At 40.8% G+C, this 26,486-nt stretch overlaps 1 protein-coding gene across 1 annotated transcript in view; it reads right to left on the bottom strand.

Annotated features, from left to right (window-relative positions):
• Window positions 1-25,819, bottom strand: part of Cyp2c55 (cytochrome P450, family 2, subfamily c, polypeptide 55) — a 45,144-nt gene extending 19,325 nt beyond the window's left edge. Inside the window, exon 1 of the mRNA NM_001419527.1 lies at window positions 25,625-25,819. Coding sequence (NP_001406456.1) covers window positions 25,625-25,792 — 168 coding nt within the window. The 5' untranslated portion in view covers window positions 25,793-25,819. The remainder of the gene's footprint in view (window positions 1-25,624) is intronic.
• Between the last annotated feature and the right edge of the window lie 667 nt (window positions 25,820-26,486).

Raw genomic sequence — 26,486 nt, 5'->3', positions numbered from 1 at the left:
TCCCCAGTGGAAGGATGGAGACATCGAACTACCTACAAAACTCTCAACTCAAAGTTGGTCCTGTCTAAAGAAATTCAGAGACAAGATGTAACAGAGACTGAAGAAATGGCTGACCAGCAACTGGCCAAACTTGAGACGAATCCCATGGGTAGGAAATCAATCTCTGACACAAGTATTGGTACTATGGTATGCAGACAGAAGCTTAACATAGCTGTCATCTGAGAGGCTCTACACAGCAGGTCATTGAGACAGATGCAGGTACTCACAGACAAGCACTGGACTGACCCCTAATGGAAGAGTGAGTGAGAGGCTTAAAGGCCCTGACTGGGGTGGCAATCACACAGGAAGACCAATAGTGTCAACTAATCTGGACCTCTGGAAACTCCCAGAGAATAAGAAACCAACCAAAAAGCTAGCCCAATGGATCCAGTACATATATAACAGAGAGCTGAATTGTCTGGCCTCAGTGGTAGAAGATGCACCTAATCCTGCAGAAATTTGATGCAGCATAGTGCAGGGATACCCAGGAGGGGCATCATTTCAGATGCAAAGGGGAGGGAGCCTGGAAGGAGGAATTCTGTGAGGAGGGACTGGGAAGGGGTATCATTTGGGATGTTAAAATTAATTAATAAATCCTTCTGGTTTCCACCTGCACCAGGAGATGAATGAGTCCCATGATTCTCTGTAGCCAAATACCGTGGGGAAAGAGTGGAAGTCTCCTGAACTGAACTGATCCCACAGCTCCCTGCATCCAAATCCCAAGAGGGAGAGAGCTTGACCCTCAGAAGTGAGGACAGTCCTGAGAACTCAGAGGAGACAATTACTTTCTGCCCACATTCCTGAGCCAGCAGGAAATAACCTAATGTCATCTGTGCCATTTGTGCAGAGGGACCTAGGAGTAGTTAGAGACAGGACCCTTCAGGTTTCTGCCTGGCCTAGAGCTAAGAACCAGTCACCAGGAGTACCTACACACCTGAGAGCAGAGGTAAGATGAAGTCTTCTTACCAAGCAACCTAGCTGGAGGCTTCAGGTCACACAAACCCAGGAGCAACTCTCTGTTCCCAGATCAAGTGGAAAGAAAACTGGTCTACAGGAGTGATGACACAGGTCAAGAGGAGGGTCAAGCCACTCAGAGAGACACCAAGACAAGCTAACACCAGAGAGAACCTGATGGCAAGAGGCAAGCACAGGAACCTAAGCAACAGAAAGTAAGACTACTTGGCATCATCAAAGCCCAGTTCCCCCACAAAAGCAAATACTGGATATCCAAACACACCAGAAAATGAAGATCTGAATTTAAAATCACATTTCATGATGATGATTGAGGATTGTAAGAAGGAAATAAATAACTCCCTTAAAGAAATAGAAAACAACACAAATAAACAGGTAGAAGCATATAAGAGAAAAATCCATAAAGATGTATGGGAAAACATAAACAAACAGGTGAAGGAATTGAACAAAACCATCCAGGATTTAAAAATGGAAATAGAAACAATAAAGAGAGTACAAAGGGAGACAACACTGGAGATAGAAAACCTAGGGAAGAGATCTAGAGTCATAGCTTCAAGTATCAAAAACAGAATACAAGAGATAAAAGACAGAATCTCAGGGGCAAAAGATACCATAGAAAACATTGACACAACTGTCAAAGATAATGTAAAATAGGAAAAGCTCCTGGCCCAAAATATCCAGGAAATCCAAGACACAATGAGAAGATCAAACCTAAAGATAATAGGTATAGAAGAGAGTGAAGACTCCCAAATTAAAGGGACAGTAAATATATTCAACAAAATTATAGAAGAAAACTTCCCTGACCTAAAGAAAGAGATGCCTATAAACATACAAGGAGCTTACAAAATTCAAAATAGATTGGACCACAAGAGAAATTCCTACCTTCACATAGTAGTCAAAACACCAATTGCACAAAACAAAGAAAGAACGCTAAAAGCAGTCAGGGGAAAAGTCAAGTAACATATAAAGGCAGACCTATCAGAATTACACCAGACTTCTCACCAGAGACTATGAAAGCCAGAAGATCCTGAGCAGATGTCATACAGACCATAAGAGAACACAAATGCCAGCCCAGGCTACTATATCCACCAAAACTCTCAATTAACATACATGGAGAAACCAGGATATTCTGTGACAAAACCAAATGAACACAATATCTTTCTATAAACCCAGACCTACAAAGGATAATAAATGGAAAAGCCCAACACAAGGAGGTAAACTACACCCTAGAAAAAGCAAGAAAGTAATCTCCTTGCAATGAAACAAAAAGAGAGACACACAAATATAATTCCACCTCTAACAACAAAAATAACAGGAAGTAACAATCACTACTCCTTAACATCTGTTAATATCAATAGACTCAATTCCCCCCCAAAAAAACATAGACTAACAGACTGGATGCTTAAAGAGGACGCAGTATTTTGCTACATACAGGAAATGCACCAAAGTGACAAAGACAGACACTTCCTCAGACTAAAAAGCTAGGAAAAAAATTTTTCCAAGCAAGTGGTCCCAAGAAACAAGCTGGACTAGCCATTCTAATATCAAATAAAATTGACTTTCAAACAAAAGTTATCTAAAATGATAAGGAGGGACAGTTCATATTCATCAAAGGAAAAATCTGCCAAGATGAACTCTCAGTCCTAAATGTCTGTGCTCCAAATGCAAGAGTACCTACATTCATAAAAGAAACCTTATTAAAGCTTAAAGCACACATTGCACCTCACACAATAATAGTAGGAGATTTAAACACCCCACTGTTATCAGTGGACAAATTAGGGAAACAGAAATTAAACAGATACATAGGCAGACTACCACAAGTTATAAACCAAATGGACTTAACAGATATTTATAGAACATTCCATCCTAAAACAAAAGGATATACCTCCTTCTCACCACCTCATGGTACTTTCTCCAAAACTGACCATATACTCAGTTACAAAACAGGCCTCAACAGATACAGAAAGATAGAAGTAATCCCATGCATCCTATCAGTTCACCACATACTAAGGCTGGTCTTCAATAAGGAAAGAATGCCCACATATACATGGAAGCTGAAAAATGCTCTACTCAATGATAACTTGGTCAAGGAAGAAATAAAGAAATTAAAGACTTCTTAGAATTTAATGAAAATGAAGGTACAACATACCCAACTTATGGGACACAATAAAAGCAGTGCTAAGAGGAGAATTCATACCTCTGAGTGCCTCGAAAAAGAAACAAGAGAGAGCATATGTCAGCAGCTGGACAGCACACCTAAAGCTCTAGAACAAAGAGAAGCAAATGCACCCAAGAGGAGTAGAAGGCAGGAAATAATCAAAATCAGAGCTGAAATCAACCGAGTAGAAACAAAAAGGGCTATACAAAGAATCAACAAAACCAGTAGCTGGTACTTTGAGAAAATCAACAAGATAGATAAATCTTTAGCCAGACTAACCAGAGGGCACAGAGAGTGTGACCAACTTAACAAAATCAGAAATGAAAAGGGAGACAAAACAGATCCTGAGGAAAATCAAAAAATCAGATCCTACTACAAAAGTCTATATTCAACAAAACTGGTAAATCTGGAGAAAAAGGACAATTTTGTAAACAAATAAGAGGTACCAAAGTCAAATCAAAATCAGATAAACCATCTGAACAAACCCATAACTCCTAGAGAAAGAGAAGAAGTTTTTAAAAGTCTCCCAACCAGAGAATAGGGAGGCAAAGTTTAGAACAGAGGCTGAAGGAACACCCATTCAGAGCCTGCCCCACATGTGGCCCATACATCTACAGCCACCAAACTAGATAAGATGGATGAAGCAAAGTAGTGCAAGCTGACAGGAACTGGATGTAGATCTCTCCTGGGAGACAGAGCCAGAATACAGCAAATACATAGGCAAATGCCAGCAGCAAACCACCGAACTGAGAACATGACCTCTGTTGAAGATTCAGAGAAAGGACTGAAAGAGCTTGAAGGGGCATGAGACCCCATATGAACAACAATGCCAAACAACCAGAGCTTCCAGGGACTGAGCCACTCCCCAAAGAGTATACATGGGCTGACCCTGGGCTCCAACTGCATCGGTAACAATGAATAGCCTAGTAAGAGCACCAGTGGAAGGGGAAGCCCTTGGTCCTGCCAAGACTGAACCCCCAGTGAACGTGATTGTTGGGGGGGAGGGCGTTAATGGGGGGAAGATGGGGAGGGGAACACCCATATAGAAGAGAAGGAGAGGGGTTAGGGGGATGTTTACTTGGAAACCAGGAAAGGGAATAACAATTGAAATGCAAATAAGAAATACCCAATTTAATAAAGATGGGGGGGGGAGTCTCCCAACCAAAAACAGCCGAGAACCTAATGGGTTTAGTGCAGAATTCTATCAGACCTTCATAGAAGACCTCATACCAATACTGTCCAAACTATTCCACAAAATAGAAACAGAGGGAGCACTACCCAATTCCTTCTATGAAGCCACAATTACATTTACACCAAAATCACACAAAGACCCAACAAACAAAGGGAACTTCAGACCAATTTCCCTTATGAATATTGATGCAAAAATACTCAGTAAAATTCTCATAAACCAAATCCAAGAACACATCAAAACGATCATCCATCATGATCAATTGGCTTCTTTTCAAGGATGCAAGGATATTTCAATATGTAGAGACCCACGTTAAAAACAAACAAAGAGATTTAGCAGGAGTCCCAAACCTGCAGATCCCTGCCTGCAGCTCACTGCTCCCAAACCAGGTGGGAGAGAGCCCTCACCGCCTGGTCAGGTGGGCACTCCTGAGACTGCAGAGCGGGACCACTAACACTGCCCACCCCTGCCCACATCCCTGGCCCAAGAGGAAACTGTATATGGCCTCTGGGTTCCCTTGGATAAGGGCACAGGAGCAGCAGGTCCCCTGCGTCTGAGACACCGACAGAACCTAAAGGGACCGACCGGATAAACAGTTCTCTGCACCCAAATCCCGTGGGAGGGAAAACTAAACCTTCAGAGAGGCAGACACGCCTGGAAAACCAGAAGAGACTGCACTCTGCACACATTACTGATTCCAGAGGAAAACACCAAATGCCATCTGGAACCCTGGTGCACGGAAGCTCCCGGAAAGGGTGGCACAGATCTTCCTGGTTGCGGCCGCCACAGAGAGCTCATAAACAACACCCCACGAGCAAACTTGAGCCTCAGGACCACAGGTAAGACCAAATTTTCTGCTGCAAGCGACCTGCCTGGTGAACTCAAGACACAGGCCCCCAGGAACAGATGAAGACCTGTACATAGGAAAACCTACATGCCCAAACGCAGAACACTCTGTCCCCATAACTGGCTGAAAGAAAACAGGTCTACAGCACTCCTGACACACAGGCTTATAGGACAGTCTAGCCACTGTCAGAAAGAGCAGAACAAAGTAACACTACAGATGATCTGATGGCGAGAGGAAAGCCCAGGAACCCAAGCAACAGAAACCAAGACTACATGGCATCATCAGAGCCCAATTCTCCCACCAAAGCAAACACAGAATATCCAAACACACTAGAAAAGCAAGCTCTAGTTTCAAAATCATATTTGATCATGATGCTGGAGGACTGCAAGAAAGACATGAAGATCACACTTAGAAAAACACAGGAAAACATTAATAAACAGTAGAAGCCTACAGAGCAGAATCGCAAAATTTCCTGAAAGAATTCCAGGAAAACATAAATAAACAAGTAGAAGCCCATAGAGAAGAGTCACAAAAATCCCTGAAAGATTTCCAGGAAAAGACAATCAAACAGTTGAAGGAATTAAAAATGGAAATAGAAGCAATCAAGAAACAGCACATGGGGGGGGGCTGGGGATTTAGCTCAGTGGTAGAGCGCTTACCTAGGAAGCCCAAGGCCCTCGGTTTGGTCCCCAGCTCCAAAAAAAAAGAACCAAAAAAAAAAAAAGAAAGAAAGAAACAGCACATGGAAACAACCCTGGATATAGAAAATCAAAAGAAGAGACAAGGAGCTGTAGATACGAGGTTCATCAACAGAATAAAAGAGATGGAAGAGAGAATCTCAGGAGCAGAAGATTCCATAGAAATCATGGACTCAACTGTCAAAGATAATGTAAAGCAGAAAAAGCTACTGGTCCAAAACATACAGGAAATCCAGGACTCAATGAGAACATCAAACCTAAGGATAATAGGTATAGAAGAGAGTGAAGACTCCCAGCTCAAAGGACCAGTAAATATCTTCAACAAAATCATAGAAGAAAACTTCCCTAAACTAAAGAAAGAGATACCCATAGGCATACAAGAAGCCTACAGAACTCAAAATAGATTGGACCAGAAAAGAAACTCCTCCCATCAAATAATAGTCCAAACACCAAACGCACAAAATAAAGAAAGAATACTAAAAGCAGTAAGGGAAAAAGGTCAAGTAACATATAAAGGCAGACCTATCAGAATCACACCAGACTTTTCGCCAGAGACTATGAAAACCAGAAGATCCTGGACAGATGTCATACAGACCCTAAGAGAACACAAATGCCAGCCCAGGTTACTGTATCCTGCAAAACTCTCAATTAACATAGATGGAGAAACCAAGATATTCCATGGCAAAACCAAATTTACACAATATCTTTCTACAAATCCAACACTACAAAGGATAATAAATGGTAAAGCCAAACATAAGGAAGCAAGCTATACCCTAGAAGAAGCAAGAAAACTAATCGTCTTGGCAACAAAACAAAGAGAAGAAAAGCACACAAGCATAATCTCACATCCAAATATGAATATAACAGGAAGCAATAATAACTATTCCTTAATATCTCTCAACATCAATGGTCTCAATTCCCCAATAAAAAGACATAGATTAACAAACTGGATATACAATGAGGACCCTGCATTCTGCTGACTACTGGAAACACACCTCAGAGACAAAGACAGACACTACCTCAGACTGAAAGGCTGGAAATCAACTTTCAAAGCAAATGGTCGGAAGAAGCAAGCTGGAGTAGCCATTCTAATATCAAATAAAATCAATTTTCAACTAAAAGTCATCAAAAAAGATAAGGAAGGACACTTTATATTCATCAAAGGAAAAATCCACCAAGATGAACTCTCAATCCTAAATATCTATGCCCCAAACACAAGGGCACCTACATACATAAAAGAAACTTTACTAAAGCTCAAAACACACATTGCACCTCACACAATAATAGTGGGAGATTTCAACACCCCACTCTCATCAATGGACAGATCATGGAAACAGAAATTAAACAGAGACGTAGACAAAGAGAAGTCATGAGCCAAATGGACTTAACGGATATTTATAGAACATTCTATCCTAAAGCAAAAGGATATACCTTCTTCTCAGCTCCTCATGGTACTTTCTCCAAAACTGACCATATAATTGGTCAAAAAACGGGCCTCAACAGGTACAGAAAGATAGAAATAATGCTATGCGTGCTATCAGACCACCACGGCCTAAAACTGGTCTTCAATAACAATAAGGGAAGAATGCCCACATATACGTGGAAATTGAACAATGCTCTACTCAATGATAACCTGGTCAAGGAAGAAATAAAGAAAGAAATTAAAAACTTTTTAGAATTTAATGAAAATGAAGGTACAACATACCCAAACTTATGGGACACAATGAAAGCCGTGCTAAGAGGAAAACTCATAGCGCTGAGTGCCTGCAGAAAGAAACAGGAAAGAGCATATGTCAGCAGCTTGACAGCACACCTAAAAGCTCTAGAACAAAAAGAAGCAAATACACCCAGGAGGAGTAGAAGGCAGGAAATAATCAAACTCAGAGCTGAAATCAACCAAGTAGAAACAAAAAGGACCATAGAAAGAATCAACAGAACCAAAAGCTGGTTCTTTGAGAAAATCAACAAGATAGATAAACCCTTAGCCAGACTAACGAGAGGACACAGAGAGTGTGTCCAAATTAACAAAATCAGAAATGAAAAGGGAGACATAACTACAGATTCAGAGGAAATTCAAAAAAACATCAGATCTTACTATAAAAGCCTATATTCAACAAAACTTGAAAATCTACAGGAAATGGACAATTTCCTAGACAGATACCAGATACCAAAGTTAAATCAGGAACAGATAAACCAGTTAAACAACCCCATACCTCCTAAGGAAATAGAAGCAGTCATTAAAGGTCTCCCAACCAAAAAGAGCCCAGGTCCAGACGGGGTTAGTGCAGAATTCTATCAAACCTTCATAGAAGACCTCATACCAATATTATCCAAACTAATCCACAAAATTGAAACAGATGGATCACTCCCGAATTCCTTCTATGAAGGCACAATTACTCTTATACCTAAACCACACAAAGACCCAAAAAAGAAAGAGAACTTCAGACCAATTTCCCTTATGAATAACAACGCAAAAATACTCAATAAAATTCTGGCAAACCGAATCCAAGAGCACATCAAAACAATCATCCACCATGATCAAGTAGGCTTCAACCCAGGCATGCAGGGATGGTTTAATATACGGAAAACCATCAACGTGATCCATTATATAAACAAACTGAAAGAACAAAACCACATGATCATTTCATTAGATGCTGAGAAAGCATTTGACAAAATTCAACACCCCTTCATGATAAAAGTCCTGGAAAGAATGGGAATTCAAGGCCCATACCTAAACATAGTAAAAGCCATATACAACAAACCAGTTGCTAACATTAAATTAATGGAGAGAAACTTGAAGCAATCCCACTAAAATCAGGGACTAGACAAGGCTGCCCACTCTCTCCCTACTTATTCAATATACTTCTTGAAGTTCTAGCCAGAGCAAATCAGACAACAAAAAAAGGTCAAGGGGATACAGATCGGAAAAAAAGAAGTCAAAATATCACTATTTGCAGATGATATGATAGTTTATTTAAGTGATCCCAAAAGTTCCACCAGAGAACTACTAAAGCTGATAAACAACTTCAGCAAAGTGGCTGGGTATAAAATTAACTCAAATAAATCAGTTGCCTTCCTCTATACAAAAGAGAAACAAGCCAAGAAAGAAATTAGGGAAACGAGACCCTTCATAATAGACCCAAATAATATAAAGTACCTCGGTGTGACTTTAACCAAGCAAGTAAAAGATCTGTACAATAAGAACTTCAAGACACTGAAGAAAGAAATTGAAGAAGAACTCAGAAGATGGAAAGATATCCCATGCTCATGGATTGGCAGGATTAACATAGTAAAAATGGCCATTTTACTAAAAGCGATCTACAGATTCAATGCAATCCCCATCAAAATACCAATCCAATTCTTCAAAGAGTTACACAGAACAATTTGCAAATCCATCTGGAATGACAAAAAACCCAGGATAGCTAAAACTATCCTCAACAATAAAAGGACTTCAGGGGGAATCACTATCCCTGAACTGAAGCAGTATTACAGAGCAATAGTGATAAAAACTGAAAGGTATTGGTACAGAAACAGACAGATAGACCAATGAAATAGAATTGAAGACCCAGAAATGAACCCACACACCTATGGGCACCTGATTTTTGACAAAGGTGCTGAAACCATTCAATGGAAAAAAGATAGCATTTTCAGCAAATGGTGCTGGTTCAACTAGAGGTCAACATGTAGAAGAATGCAGATTGATCCATGCTTATCACCCTGTACAAAGCTTAAATCCAAGTGGATCAAGGACCTCCACATCAAACCTGATACACTCAAACTAATAGAAGAAAAACTAGGGAAGCACCTGGAACACATGGGCGCTGGAAAAAATTTCCTGAACAAAACACCAATGGCTTATGCTCTAAGATCAAGAATCGACAAATGGGATCTCATAAAACTGCAAAGCTTCTGTAAGGCAAAGGACACTGTGGTTAGGACAAATCGGCAACCAACAGATTGGGAAAAGATCTTTACCAATCCTACAACAGATAAAGGCCTTATATCCAAAATATACAAAGAACTCAAGAAGTTAGACCGCAGGGAGACAAATAACCCTATTAAAAATGGGGTTCAGAGGGCTGGAGAGATGGCTCAGCAGTTAAGAGCACTCGACTGCTCTTCCAGAGGTCCTGAGTTCAAAACCCAGCAACCACATGGTGGCTCACAACCATCTGTAAAGAGATCCGATGCCCGCTTCTGGTGTATCTGAAGACAGCTACAGTGTACTTATATATAATAAATGAATAAATAAATCTTAAAAAAATGGGGTTCAGAGCTAAACAAAGAATTCACAGCTGAGGAATGCCGAATGGCTGAGAAACACCCAAAGAAATATTCAACATCTTTAGTCATAAGGGAAATGCAAATCAAAACAACCCTGAGATTTCACCTCACACCAGTGAGAAGGGCTAAGATCAAAAGCTCAGATGACAGCAGATGCTGGAGAGGATGCGGAGAAAGAGGAACACTCCTCCATTGTTAGTGGGATTGCAGACTGGTACAACCATTCTGGAAATCATTCTGGAGGTTCCTCAGAAAATTGGACATTGAACTACCTGAGGATCCAGCTATACCTCTCTTGGGCATATACCCAAAAGATGCCCCAACATATAAAAAAGACACATGCTCCACTATGTTCATCGCAGCCTTGTTTATAATAGCCAGAAGCTGGAAAGATCCCAGATGCCCTTCAACAGAGGAATGGATACAGAAAATGTGGTACATCTACACAATGGAATATTACTCAGCTATCAAAAACAACGAGTTTGAGTTCTCTGCACCCAAATCCCGTGGGAGGGAGAGCTAAACCTTCAGAGAGGCAGACAAGCCTGGGAAACCAGAAGAGACTGCTCCCTGCACACACATCTCGGACGCCAGAGGAAAAAGCCAAAGACCATCTGGAACCCTGGTGCACTGAACCTCCCGGAAGGGGCGGCACAGGTCTTCCTACTAGCTGCCGCTGCAGAGAGCCCGTGGGCAGCACCCCACGAGCGAACTTGAGCCTCGGGACCAAAGGTAAGACCAACTTTTCTGCTGCAAGAAAGCTGCCTGGTGAGCTTGGGACACACGGAAGCAGAATTCCTCTAGGACCGGGCACGTTCTGTGTTTACCGAAAGTCCCACACCCGGGGATCCCGGCCCGCAGCAGCTCTCTGCTCCCAGACCCGGTGAGAGAGAGACCCAATCGCCTGGTCAGGTGGGCACTCCTGAGGCTGCAGAGCGGAAGAGACCACCAACACTGCTCACCCCTGCCCACATCCCTGGCCCAAGATGAAACTGTATAAGGCCTCTGGGCTCCGGTGGGGGAGGGCCCAGGAGCGGCAGGACCCCTGCCTGAGACACCGCCCGAACCTGAAGGAAACAGACCGGATAAACAGTTCTCTGCACCCAAATCCCATGGGAGGGAGAGCTAAACCTTCAGAGAGGCAGACAAGCCTGGGAAACCAGAAGAGACTGCTCCCTGCACACACATCTCGGACGCCAGAGGAAAAAGCCAAAGACCATCTGAAACCCTGGTGCACTGAAGCTCCCAGAAGGGGCGGCACAGGTCTTCCTGCTTGCTACCGCTGCAGAGAGCCCGTGGGCAGCACCCCATGAGCGAACTTGAGCCTCGGGACCACAGTTAAGACCAAATTTTCTGCTGCAAGAAAGCTGCCTGGTGAACTCAAGACACAGGCCCACAGGAACAGGTGAAGACCTGTAGAGAGGAAAAACTACACGCCCGAAAGAAGAACACTCTGTCCCCATAACTGACTGAAAGAGAGGAAAACAGGTCTACAGCACTCCTGACACACAGGCTTATAGGACAGTCTAGCCACTGTCAGAAATAGCAGAACAAAGTAACACTAGAGATAATCTGATGGCGAGAGGCAAGCGCAGGAACCCAAGCAACAGAAACCAAGACTACATGGCACCATCGGAGCCCAATTCTCCCATCAAAACAAACATGGAATATCCAAACACACCAGAAAAGCAAGTTCTAGTTTCAAAATCATTTTTGATCATGATGCTGGAGGACTTCAAGAAAGACGTGAAGAACTCCCTTAGAGAACAAGTAGAAGCCTACAGAGAGGAATCCCAAAAATGCCTGAAAGAATTCCAGGAAAACATAAATAAACAAGCAGAAGCCCATAGAGAGGAGACACAAAAATCCCTGAAAGAATTCCAGGAAAACACAATCAAACAGTTGAAGGAATTAAAAATGGAAATAGAAGCAATCAAGAAAGAACACAGGGAAACAACCCTGGATATAGAAAACCAAAAGAAGAGACAAGGAGCTGTAGATACAAGCTTCACCAACAGAATACAAGAGATGGAAGAGAGAATCTCAGGAGCAGAAGATTCCATAGAAATCATGGACTCAACTGTCAAAGATAATGTAAAGCAGAAAAAGCTACTGGTCCAAAACATACAGGAAATCCAGGACTCAATGAGAACATCAAACCTAAGGATAATAGGTATAGAAGAGAGTGAAGACTCCCAGCTCAAAGGACCAGTAAATATCTTCAACAAAATCATAGAAGAAAACTTCCCTAACCTAAAAAAAGAGATACCCATAGACATACAAGAAGCCTACAGAACACCAAATAGATTGGACCAGAAAAGAAACACCTCCCGCCACATAATTGTCAAAACACCAAACGCACAAAATAAAGAAAGAATATTAAAAGCAGTAAGGGAAAAAGGTCAAGTAACATATAAAGGTAGACCTATCAGAATCACACCAGACTTCTCGCCAGAAACTATGAAGGCCAGAAGATCCTGGACTGATGTTATACAGACCCTAAGAGAACACAAATGGCAGCCCAGGTTACTGTATCCAGCAAAACTCTCAATTAACATTGATGGAGAAACCAAGATATTCCATGACAAAACCAAATTTACACAATATCTTTCTACAAATCCAGCACTACAAAAAATAATAAATGGTAAAGCCCAACATAAGGAGGCAAGCTATACCCTAGAAGAAGCAAGAAACTAATCGTCTTGGCAACGAAACAAAGTGAATGAAAGCACACAAACATAACCTTATATCCAAATATGAATGTAACGGGAAGCAATAATCACTATTCCTTAATATCTCTCAATATCAATGGCCTCAACTCCCCAATAAAAAGACATAGGTTAACAAACTGGATACGCAACGAGGACCCTGCATTCTGCTGCCTACAGGAAACACACCTCAGAGACAAAGACAGACACTACCTCAGAGTGAAAGGCTGGAAAACAACTTTCCAAGCAAATCGTCAGAAGAAGAAAGCTGGAGTAGCCATTCTAATATCAAATAAAATCAATTTCCAACTAAAAGTCATCAAAAAAGATAAGGAAGGACACTTCATATTCATCAAAGGAAAAATCCACCAAGATGAACTCTCAATCCTAAATATCTATGCCCCAAATACAAGGGCACCTACATACGTAAAAGAAACCTTACTAAAGCTCAAAACACACATTGCACCTCACACAATAATAGTGGGAGATTTCAACACCCCACTCTCATCAATGGACAGATCATGGAAACAGAAATTAAACAGTGATGTCGACAGACTAATAGAAGTCATGAGCCAAATGGACTTAACGGATATTTATAGAACATTCTATCCTAAAGCAAAAGGATATACCTTCTTCTCAGCTCCTCATGGTACTTTCTCCAAAATTGACCGTATAATTGGTCAAAAAACGGGCCTCAACAGGTACAGAAAGATAGAAATAATCCCATGCGTGCTATCGGACCACCACGGCCTAAAACTGGTCTTCAATAACAATAAAAGAAGAATGCCCACATATACGTGGAAATTGAACAATGCTCTACTCAATGATAACCTGGTCAAGGAAGAAATAAAGAAAGAAATTAAAAACTTTTTAGAATTTAATGAAAATGAAGGTACAACATACCCAAACTTATGGGACACAATGAAAGCCGTGCTAAGAGGAAAACTCATAGCGCTGAGTGCCTGCAGAAAGAAACAGGAAAGAGCATATGTCAGCAGCTTGACAGCACACCTAAAAGCTCTAGAACAAAAAGAAGCAAATACACCCAGGAGGAGTAGAAGGCAGGAAATAATCAAACTCAGAGCTGAAATCAACCAAGTAGAAACAAAAAGGACCATAGAAAGAATCAACAGAACCAAAGGCTGGTTCTTTGAGAAAATCAACAAGATAGATAAACCCTTAGCCAGACTAACGAGAGGACACAGAGAGTGTGTCCAAATTAACAAAATCAGAAATGAAAAGGGAGACATAACTACAGATTCAGAGGAAATTCAAAAAATCATCAGATCTTACTATAAAAACCTATATTCAACAAAACTTGAAAATCTTCAGGAAATGGACAATTTCCTAGACAGATACCAGGTATCGAAGTTAAATCAGGAACAGATAAACCAGTTAAACAACCCCATAACTCCTAAGGAAATAGAAGCAGTCATTAAAGGTCTCCCAACCAAAAAGAGCCCAGGTCCAGACGGGTTTAGTGCAGAATTCTATCAAACCTTCATAGAAGACCTTATACCAATATTATACAAACTATTCCACAAAACTGAAACAGATGGAGCACTACCGAATTCCTTCTACGAAGCCACATTTACTCTTATACCTAAACCACACAAAGACACAACAAAGAAAGAGAACTTCAGACCAATTTCCCTTATGAATATCGACGCAAAAATACTCAATAAAATTCTGGCAAACCGAATTCAAGAGCACATCAAAACAATCATCCACCATGATCAAGTAGGCTTCATCCCAGGCATGCAGGGATGGTTTAATATATGGAAAACCATCAATGTGATCCATTATATAAACAAACTGAAAGAACAGAACCACATGATCATTTCATTAGATGCTGAGAAAGCATTTGACAAAATTCACCACCCCTTCATGATAAAAGTCCTGGAAAGAATAGGAATTCAAGGCCCATACCTAAACATAGTAAAAGCCATATACAGCAAACCAGTTGCTAACATTAAACTAAATGGAGAGAAACTTGAAGCAATCCCACTAAAATCCGGGACTAGACAAGGCTGCCCACTCTCTCCCTACTTATTCAATATAGTTCTTGAAGTTCTAGCCAGAGCAATCAGACAACAAAAGGAGATCAAGGGGATACAGATCGGAAAAGAAGAGGTCAAAATATCACTATTTGCAGGTGACATGATAGTATATTTAAGTGATCCCAAAAGTTCCACCAGAGAACTACTAAAGCTGATAAACAACTTCAGCAAAGTGCCTGGGTATAAAATTAACTCAAATAAATCAGTTGCCTTCCTCTATACAAAAGAGAAACAAGCCGAGAAAGAAATTAGGGAAATGACACCCTTCATAATAGACCCAAATAATATAAAGTACCTCGGTGTGACTTTAACCAAGCAAGTAAAAGATCTGTACAATAAGAACTTCAAGACACTGAGGAAAGAAATTGAAGAAGACCTCAGAAGATGGAAAGATATCCCATGCTCATGGATTGGCAGGATTAATATAGTAAAAATGGCCATTTTACCAAAAGCAATCTACAGATTCAATGCAATCCCCATCAAAATACCAATCCAATTCTTCAAAGAGTTAGACAGAACATTTGCAAATTCATCTGGAATAACAAAAAACCCAGGATAGCTAAAGCTATCCTCAACAATAAAAGGACTTCAGTGGGAATCACTATCCCTGAACTCAAGCAGTATTACACAGCAATAGTGATAAAAACTGCATGGTATTCGTACAGAGACAGACAGATAGACCAATGGAATAGAATTGAAGACCCAGAAATGAACCCACACACCTATGGTCACTTGATTTTTGACAAAGGAGCCAAAAACATCCAATGGAAAAAGATAGCATTTTCAGCAAATGGTGCTGGTTCAACTGGAGGGCAACATGTAGAAGAATGCAGATCGATCCATCCTTATCATCCTGTACAAAGCTTAAGTCCAAGTGGATCAAGGACCTCCACATCAAACCTGATACACTCAAACTAATAGAAGAAAAACTAGGGAAGCATCTGGAACACATGGGCACTGGAAAAAATTTCCTGAACAAAACACCAATGGCTTACGCTCTAAGATCAAGAATCGACAAATGGTATCTCATAAAACTGCAAAGCTTCTGTAAGGCAAAGGACACTGTGGTTAGGACAAAACAGCAACCAACAGATTGGGAAAAGATCTTTACCAATCCTACAACAGATAGAGGCCTTATATCCAAAATATACAAAGAACTCAAGAAGTTAGACCGCAGGGAAACAAATAACCCTATTAAAAAATGGGGTTCAGAGCTAAACAAAGAATTCACAGCTGAGGAATGCCGAATGGCTGAGAAACACCTAAAGAAATGTTCCACATCTTTAGTCATAAGGGAAATGCAAATCAAAACAACCCTGAGATTTCACCTCACACCAGTGAGAATGGCTAAGATCAAAAACTCAGGTGACAGCAGATGCTGGAGAGGATGTGGAGACAGAGGAACACTCCTCCATTGTTGGTGGGACTGCAGACTGGCAAAACCATTCTGGAAATCAGTCTGGAGGTTCCTCAGAAAATTGGACATTGAACTGCCTGAGGATCCAGCTATACCTCTCTTGGGCATATACCCAAAAGATGCCTCAACATATAAAAGAGACACGTGCTCCACTATGTTCATCGCAGCCTTATTTATAATAGCCAGAAAATGGAAAGAACCCAGATGCCCTTCAACAGAGGAATGGATACAGAGAATGTGGTACATCTATACAATGGAATATTAGTCAGCTCTCAAAAACAACGAGTTTATGAAATTCGTAAGCAAATGGTTGGAACTGGAAAATATCACCCAATCACAGAAAGACATACATGGTATGCACTCATTGATAAGTGACTATTAGCCCAAATGCTTGAATTACCCTAGATCCCTAGAACAAACTAAACTCAAGACGGATGATCAAAATGTGAATGCTTCACTCCTTCTTTAAATGAGGAAAAAGAATACCCTTGGCAGGGAAGGGAGAGGCAAAGATTAAAACAGAGACTGAAGGAACAGCCATTCAGAGCCTGCCCCACATGTGGCCCATACATATACAGCCACCCAATTAGACAAGATGGATGAAGCAAAGAAGTGCAGACTGACAGGAGCCTGATGTAGATCGCTCCTGAGAGACACAGCCAGAATACAGCAAATACAGAGGCGAATGCCAGCAGCAAACCACTGAACTGAGAATAGGACCCCCGTTGAAGGAATCAGAGAAAGAACTGAAAGAGCTTGAAGGGGCTCGAGACCCCATATGTACAACAATGTCAAGCAACCAGAGCTTCCAGGGACTAAGCCACTACCTAAAGACTATACATGGACTGACCCTGGACTCTGACCTCATAGGTAGCAATGAATATCCTAGTAAGAGCACCAGTGGAAGGGGAAACCCTGGGTCCTGCTAAGACTGAACCCCCAGTGAACTAGACTGTGGGGGGGAGGGCGGCAGTGGGGGGAAGGTTGGGAGGGGAACACCCATAAGGAAGGGGAGTGGGGAGGGGGATGTTTGCCCGGAAACCGGGAAAGGGAATAACACTCGAAATGTATATAAGAAATTCTCAAATTAATAAAAAAAAAAGTCTGGACTATAAAAAAGACTTAACAAAATAAATTTTTTAAAGAGCAAAGAAAAAAATCACATGTTTATGTCATTAGATGCTGAAAAGCATTTGACAAAATACAACACCCCTTCTCATTAAAAATATTGCAATGGTCAGGAATTCAAGGCACATACCCAAACATAATAAAAGTAATATATAACAAACCAAAATCCAATATCAAATTAAATGGCATGATACTTGAAGCAATCCCATTAAAATCAGGGACAAAACAAGGTTGTCCCCCTCTCCATGCATCTATTCAATAAATTCTATTTAGAGCAATAACACAACAGAAGGAGATGAAGGGGATAAAAACTTGACAAAGAAGATGTGAAGGTATCACTATTTGTAGACAGTATATAGTATACATGAGCTACCCCAAAAATTCTACCAGAGAACTTCTGCAGCTGAAAAACAACTTCAGCAAAGTGGCTGGATATAAAATTAACTCAAACAAATCAGTAGCTTTCCTTTATACAAATGATAAATGGGCTGAGAAAGAAAATAGGGAAATACCCTTCACAAACGTCAAAAATAATATAAATTATTTTGGAGTAAATTAAATCAGTTCCACAAGGGCACATCTGTATGAGAAGAACTTCAAATCTCCCAAGAAAGAAATCATAGATCTCAGTAAATGGAGAAATCTTCCATGTTCATGGATTGGTAGGATTAACACAGTAAAAATGGCCATGCTACCAAAAGCAGTCTACAGATTCAACACAATCCACATCAAAATTCCAGTTCCAACACAATTCTTCACAGATGTGAAAAGAGCAATTCTCAAATTCATCTGGAAAGGCAAAAAAAACAGAATAGGGAAAACAATTCTTAACAATAAGACTGCTGTGGGAATCACCATCCCTGACCTCAAGCTATACTACAGAGCAATAGTGATAAAAAGTGCGTGGTATTGAGACAGAGACAGACAGGTTGATCAAAGGAATAGAATTGAAGACCCAGAAATAAAACTACACACCTATGAACACTTGATCTTTGACAAAGAAACCAAAAACATACAGTGGAAAATGGAAAGCATCTTCAATAAGTGGTGCTGGTCTAACTGGCTTTCTGTATGCAGAAAAATGAAAATAGACCCATATTTGTCACCTTGCACAAAGCTCAAGTACATATGGATGAAGAATCTCAACATAAAACCAGATACACTCAATATAATAGAAGAGAAAGTGAGAAAGAGCCTTGAACTTATTGGCAAAGAGGGAAATTTCCTAAACAGAACTCCAATCGCCCAGGTTCTAAGATCAAGAATTGGCAAATGGGACCTCATGAAATGGAAAGCTTCTGTAAGGCAATGAATATAGTCAGTAAAACAAATCAACAACCTAGAAATTGAGAAAAAGATCTTCTCTACCTCTCCATCCGATAGAAGGCATCTATTCAATAAAAATATATAAAGAACACAAGAAGCTAATCTCCAAAAAAAAAAAAAAAAAACCTAACACAAACAAAAAAAATGAGATATAGAACCAAACAGAGAATTCACAACAGAGGAATCTTGAATGACTCAGAAGCACATAAAGAAATACTCAAAGTTCTTAGTCATCAGGGAAATGCAAATCAAAACAACCCTGAGATGCCCCCTTATACCAATTGGAAAGGTCAAGATTAAAAAACTCAGGTGACAACACATGTTGGCAAGAGTGCAGAGAAAGAGAAGTCCTCCATTGCTAGTGGGATTGCAAACTGGTATAAACAGTCTGGAAATCAATCTGGAGATTCCTCAGAAATTTAGAAATAGATCTACCTGAAGACCCAGCTATACCACTCCTGTGTGTATACCCAAAAGATGGCCACCATGCTAAAAGGGCACATGCTCCACTATGTCCATAGCAGCCTTATTTGTGATAGCCAGAAGCTGGAAGCAACAGAGATGTCCCACAACAGAAGAATGTAGTTCACTTAAACAATGGAATATTATTCAGCTATTAAGAACAGGGATGGGGTTGGGGATTTAGCTCAGTGGTAGAGCGCTTGCCTAGCAAGCACAAGGCCCTGGGTTCGGTCCCCAGCTCCGAAGAAAAAAAAAAAAGAACAGGGACATCATGAGTTGTCCTAGCAAATAGATGGAACTAGAAAATATTATCCTAAGGGAGGTAACTCAGACCAAAAGGACATGCATGGTATGTACTCACTAATAAGTGGATATTAGCCCAAAGATACCCAGGATACAGTCCACAGAACTCAAAACTGGTTAACAAGCAGTAGGGCCCAAGTGAGGATGTTTCAGTCTTACTTGGGAGGGAAAGGAAACCAGAGGACAGAAGGAGAGAGGGACCTGGGTGGGATAGGGGAGGAGGAGAAGCAGGGAAAAGGGAAACATGATCAGGTATTGGGGATGGGGCCAGAAGTGAAGCCAGAGAATTTCAAGATTCAAAGGGAAGGCCATTAGATGTAATGTCCAACAGTGGGGAGAGGGAACTTGTAGACTGCACCTCTGGTAGAAAGACAGGACTAAAAAGACAGGACATCAAATGGAGGGATGGAATTGCCATCCCACAGCCAAAAAACTCTGACCCAGAATTTTTCCTGTCTAAAAGAATTACAGGAACAAAAATGGAGATGAGACTGAGGGAAAGGAGGTACAGTGACTAGTCCAAATTGGGACATATCTAAAGGGGAGAATCCAAGGCCTGATATCATTACTGATGCTATGATGTACTCATAGACTGGAACCTAGCATGGCTTCCCTCTGAGAGGCCCAACAAGCACCTGGCTGAGACAGAAGTAGATACTTATACCCAGCCAATGGTCTGAAGTCGGGGACCCCTGAAGTTGAATTAGGGAAGGCTGGAAGAAGATAAGGAGCAGGGCATTATTTTCTAGGCCTGATGTCCAAAGACTACCTTCAGTGTCTCTGTGGCACTGAGGGCAAAGGTAGTCTCTGGCCGTCAGGCACAGAAAATAAGGCTTTATATTTATATTTATTTAATTTTTAAATCTTTTTAAATTATCTTTAATCTTTCTTAGAGTCCAGTCATTATGCGCCTCCCATTCTGCCCTTCAACAGTTCCTCACCCCATTCCTCCTCCACCATCTTCATTAGGAAGTCCCCATCCCCCCACCCCCATCCCCAACTCCAAACCCTATCCCTGCCAGGTCTCCCCATTCACTGGGACCTCAAGTCTCTCCAGGATTAGGTGCATCTTCTCTCATTGAGAGCAGAACAGTCAGTCCTCTGCTGTGTATGTGTCAGGGGCCTTGGACCAGCCAGTGTATATTGCCTGGTTGGGAGATAAGTGTCTGAGAGATCTCAGGGGTTCGGGTTTGTTGAGAACACTGGTTTTCCTATGGGGTCACCCTACTCATCAGATTCCTCTAGCCTTCCCTAATTCTAGGTAATAATATATGGACTACTCTCTGTACTCTCATTTTAACTGATACATAGTCATTTCGGTAACAATTTATCCTCATCAGGTCTCTGATCATACTGACAGCTGAGCTAATTGTAGATTGACAGCTAATAAACAACAGGCAACTAGCTCTTACCTCAAGATAATCCTCTGTTGTGTTAGTTCATTAGTCAATTCATTAGTTAAAGCTACTAGGTCTCTTTTTAAGAAAGTCAAAGAGGTTTGCCTTGCTCACAGACTTCATGTTAAAGGATGGAACTTTTACAATTCCTTCATTTACATGAATGCTCTCAATAATCACCTACCCAAATCTCACAATAAATAAATAAAAATGTAAAATTAACTTAAGGTCTGATGATCTAAAATATGTTTGTAGGGTTAGGAAAATGTTTGAGATTGACAAATGCAAGTGATAAAGTATGCAAGTTAGAGTATGTTAAAAATAAAACTTGGATGTTAAGAGGAAAATAATTTAGGAATATAAATAAAAATGCTTCAGAGGTATAGGGTTGTGGTCTCGTATCTGCTCTGCCATAGTGCATGGCTACTGGGGAGACAGAACACAAGAGTTTGACTATGCTTATCCCATGCCTCCATGGGGAGCAGGGACAGGGCAGGGTATGCTGGGCTCTAATGGAGCGCTGAGGCATATCTCTGAGGGTGGGAAGGCAGTCTGAGATGTGGGAAAGCCAGAGCTGCTTCGGGGGTCCTTGAGCATTTGACAACACCAGGGCTGTGGAGTTCTCAGGCTCTTGGTCATCTAGGCACCACTCGGGAGTCAAGGAAAATCTGAAAACAGAGTTGGAGGCCCAAGGGTTGTGTCTAACCCGGGGCTTGGGGGTTGGGGGGAAAGGGAGCTCTGACTAGTCAGTCCCACTGGGAGAGTCCTTGGCTTGGCCAGTAGCAAACTTGGTGACAGTTGCGGTCGGAAGTACAGAGAGACCTTCCAAGGGAGACGAGGCTGCGGGTCTCTAAGCAAAGGCCTTCTTCATGTCTCCCCATGACCGATCCCAATAAAAAGAGACAATCTGTGATTCCAATCAGTAATTGCCATGGCAGACAGTAGATGTGTAAAACCGGACCCTACTTCTCAGAGTTGGCCTGAGATTAAATACCTTTTGCAGGGAGGAATGTCTGGAAATGAATCATATTGACAACACCCTCTGGTCCTCTAGTTACCTCATTAGCGTGGAGATCTCTGTCTTGAGCCTATGTAACCACAGGTCACATCTCTTTTCCTATCGTCTTGGTCTGAAATGTTAGGGATGCCTCATCTACATGTGGAAGGAATTTTAGGGTATTGCCCTTACAAATCTATGAGGGGTTGTGTCTATATGACAGGGACTTGGTACTTGGATCAGACGAAGCTCCTACCATCTCTTCAGGGTCTCTGGGGTTTCAAGCTTTTAGCTGAACTGAGGACCAGGCTTTCTCTCATGGTTCACTGTTCCACACAGAGGAAAACATGTTTAAAGTTAATATATACAGGTTATAAATGTTGGAGATTCTAAAATGATGTTTAAGATTGAAGGATCTAAGAAGATATTTAAAGTATATAAATGCAAGTTATAGAGGGATAAGAAAAAGTTTTCAGACATGAAAAGGAAGAAAGAAATGAAAAGGCTTCAAATTTCGCCCCCCTCCACAACCCATCAGCATGCTAGTGATATACTAAGATCTCAAAGAGCGTAATTTTAACATTGCTAAATGGAGTTTTGAAAAGCTAATGGAGGACTGGCTGCTTACAATTAAGTCAAAAGCTCAAAATTTTAAATTCCCTTTTATCTGTCTTCTAAATATAGACTTAAAGGTGCTTCTCATCATGCTGAAAACATCTCTTCAATTTCTATATCTAACTTTCTGGACCGAATAAAAGAATGTCCCATGAATTTTGATCCAAACCTATAGCTTTTACTAGGCCGTAAAGTTATGAATAAAAAAACTCATTAGCTACTTTATTTTCAGTTCTACTGCTATGATTATATATATACATATATATATATATACATATATACATACATACCCTGACCAAAACATTCTTAGGAGAGAGGATATTTATTTCAGTTTATAGCCCAGCTTACAGTTCATCCTAGTGGATATATGAAGGAAGGAAATTCAAACTCCTAGTCACATCACATTCACAGTTACATTCCTGTGTAACGTTTCTCAAGTCAACATGGAAAAGAAATAATATTGGTAATTCCTCATTCTCAATGCTGTTCTAAACCCTAAAGATATTTATCATGCTCCACTGATACTAGGTTCATAATCCATCATCGTGTTACAAAATTTGTCATATAACCTCAGTCATACTAATCTTTCCATAATTCTATGACTTTGACATTCCCTAAAAGAATACCCCAATGTTTATAAAACATACCCATTGACTTGAGCTTATTCGATGTTTCTAAGTAATCAAACTGATCTTAAGTACCTCTGACAGATAGATCACAGAACTCTGAGTTCTTTGCTTTTCTAGGTGACAAACAATATTGACCTATTTCATTATAAATAATAGCTTCTATAGTGTTGGAAGGTGCTATGTACCATTTTGAAGGAGAAAAGAAATCATCAATCTCACTCAACTGGGACTCTACAAGAAATATTAGCAATCAGTCTTATAAGACACACCAAATGGAGCAATAGTGGCACAAACATCGTGAGTAACCAACCGCTTTCTGCTTGGATCCAGAACCGAGACATTTCTTTTTTCAATAGAAAATGATTAAGACATAGACCCACAGCTGGTTAAAGTGAAGAGGATAAGACAGTATGGAGTGATCATCTCTAAATTGGACACCTGTATGACACTTCCTTCCTCCCAAAGTTCAGGGACCCTCATAGAAAGATTCTAAAACCCAAACACTATAAATGGTAACAGGGAAATGGTGCTTTTCAACACAGTAGAGCAGTTGTACATATTAAATGAGAGCAGTTGTGGCAGCATGCACAAGACATGTGCAATCTCTAGCCAGACAAATTCCAAGTGTAGAGTTGGTCCTAAAGTCCCACACCTAGCCTAGGAGCTATTGGCAACTGTTAACTGCTGGGAAAAAGAGTTAATTTTCTTTCTTTCTTTCTTTCTTTCTTTCTTTCTTTCTTTCTTTCTCTCTTTCTCTTTTGATGTCTTTTTTATTGGATTTTTATTTATTTACATTTCAAATGTTATCCCCTTTCTCTGTTTCCTGTCCATAAACCCACCAACTCATTCCCCCTCCCCCTTCTTCTATGAGGGTGTACCCCCATACACACTCACCCCCTTCCCACCTCCCTGACCTGACATTCCCTTACACTGCTGCATCAAGCCTTGGCAGGACCAAGGGATTCTCCTCCCACTGATGCCCCACAAGGCCATCCTCTGCTACATAGGCAGCTGGAGCCATGGGTCTGTCCATGTATAATCTTTGGATGGTTGTTTAGGCCCTGGGAGCTCTGGTTGGTTGATATCGTTGTTCTTATGGGATTGCAAGCTCCTTCATCTCCTTCAATCCTTTCTTTAACTCCTCCATTGGGGACTCTGTTCTCAGTTCAATGGTTGTCTGCGAGCATCTGCCTCTGAATTTGTCATACTCAGGCAGAGCCTCTCAGCAGACAACTATACGAGGCTCCTGTTAGCATGCACCTCTTGGCATCCCCAATAATGACTGGGTTTGGTGGCTGTATGTATATGCACTGGATCCCCAGGTGGGGCAGACTTTGAATGGCCATTCCTTCAGTCTCTGCTCTAAATTTTGTCTCCATATCTCCTCCTATTAATATTTTTGTTCCCCCTTCTAAGAAGGACTGAAGCATCCGCACTTTGGTCTTCCTTCTTCCTGAGTTTCATGTGGTCTGTGTATTGTACCTTGAGTATTCCGAGCTTTTGGGCTAATATCCACTTATTAGTGAGTGCATACCGTTTGTGGTTTTTTTGTGATTGGGTTACCTCACTCAGGATATTTTCTAGTTTCATCCATTTGCCTATGAATTTCATAAAGTCATTTTTTAATAGCTGAGTAGTATTCCATTGTGTAGATGTACCACATTTTCTGTATCCATTCCTCTGTTGAGGGACATTTGGGTTGTTTCCAGCTTCTAGCTATTATAAATAAGGCTGCTATGAACATAGTGGAGCATGTGTCCTTGTTATATGGTGGAGCATCTTTTGGAGAGTTAATTTTCTTTAAGGGTATGTCCCAGTGAATAGTCACAGGTGATATAGATGTCACATTTGTGGCAGAGTACCCTACAGTCTCTTACTCTCTGCATTTTGACCAGTTGTGAATTTCTGCCATAATCACTATCCACTGAAAAAAGGAACTCCTTTAATGAAAACTGAGGCCATGTATGGAATACATGTGTAGACATACACAACATATTACCTTGCAAGTATGTGTCAAAAAATTGCTTTCTCTGGAAGATATAGGGAAATGTAGAAAACCAATTAAAACAGACACTCAAATTCAATATTGGACATCTTCACCCACACATGCAAACACCTACACACACACACACACACACACACACACACACACATACACACACACACTCACACACACATACACACACACACACACACATACACACACACACACACACACACACACACACATGCTCAGAGAAAGAATTTACATACACTATAGAATTCCACTGTTTCTGACGATGCCACTCTAAGTATAAAAACCTATGGGAATATTTACATTACAATTATACAGTTAAATAATAGAAGTGATTAGTTATCTTTTTTAACATAATGAAGAAGTTTTAAAAGCACTTACTTTTTTAATAGATTTGCTGATGTCCTTCACATCTATCTGAAGGATGTTTCCAATGATTGGGAGAGGAGTGGGACCAGGAGGGAGCTTCCTTCTCTCAGAGTTCTGTCTCCAGAATGAGAGGAGAAGCAGACTAGAGAGAATGAGCACCAGAACCAGGACTGCATCCATGGCAGCCTTCTCTTCTCAGGGAGACTCCTCTGAGCTTGCAGCCCAAAGCTTTTATAATGCTAGCTGCTAACTCAACACGTGCTGGTATGTATGTGACCAATCAGCTAGCTGTGGTTTAATCTTTCTTCTTTGTGGACTCTGACCTGTTAAAATACACAAATGGAAGCTCTTACTTCACTTTTACTCTCAACTGCCTCACCCTGAAAACCTGTTGTAACTAGCCCAGGGTGGGATCAATGTACAAAAAAAAAAACCTCAAGTAGTTTCAACATGCAATCTAAACAGAGGGTTTAAGAATCAAATCGTTTGATTCAAAGATTGTTCAAACTCCTGCACATTAGTCTTATGATCACTGGGAATTTCTGGCATGGACGGCAAATCATATACCTGTATATGAAATAAAGTTTATTCAATAAAGCTTCCCAGTGACTAGGATAATTACTTTAGTGTGCTATAGTAACATTAGAGTTGATTAATCACCAGGTAAGGCATGTACTTAGCTCAGTTCATAAACACACCTTTGCCATTAAATATCCTTCAAAGCCTTTTGGGGTAAAGGTTACTTTTCACCCCTCTGAGAGTGCAAGGTAACAGAATAACAGCAGTGCCACTCACAGATACCTTTCATTAATTCTCTTAGTTAACATAAGAAGTAATTTGTTTCCTGGCAACACTTCATTTTCATGCATATATA

Source organism: Rattus norvegicus, chromosome 1 (assembly GCF_036323735.1).
Source record: "Rattus norvegicus strain BN/NHsdMcwi chromosome 1, GRCr8, whole genome shotgun sequence".
Classification (NCBI taxonomy): Eukaryota; Metazoa; Chordata; class Mammalia; order Rodentia; family Muridae; genus Rattus; species Rattus norvegicus.
The sequence above is the reverse complement of the archived record's forward strand: the minus strand, read 5'-3'. Positions and strand labels throughout refer to the sequence as shown.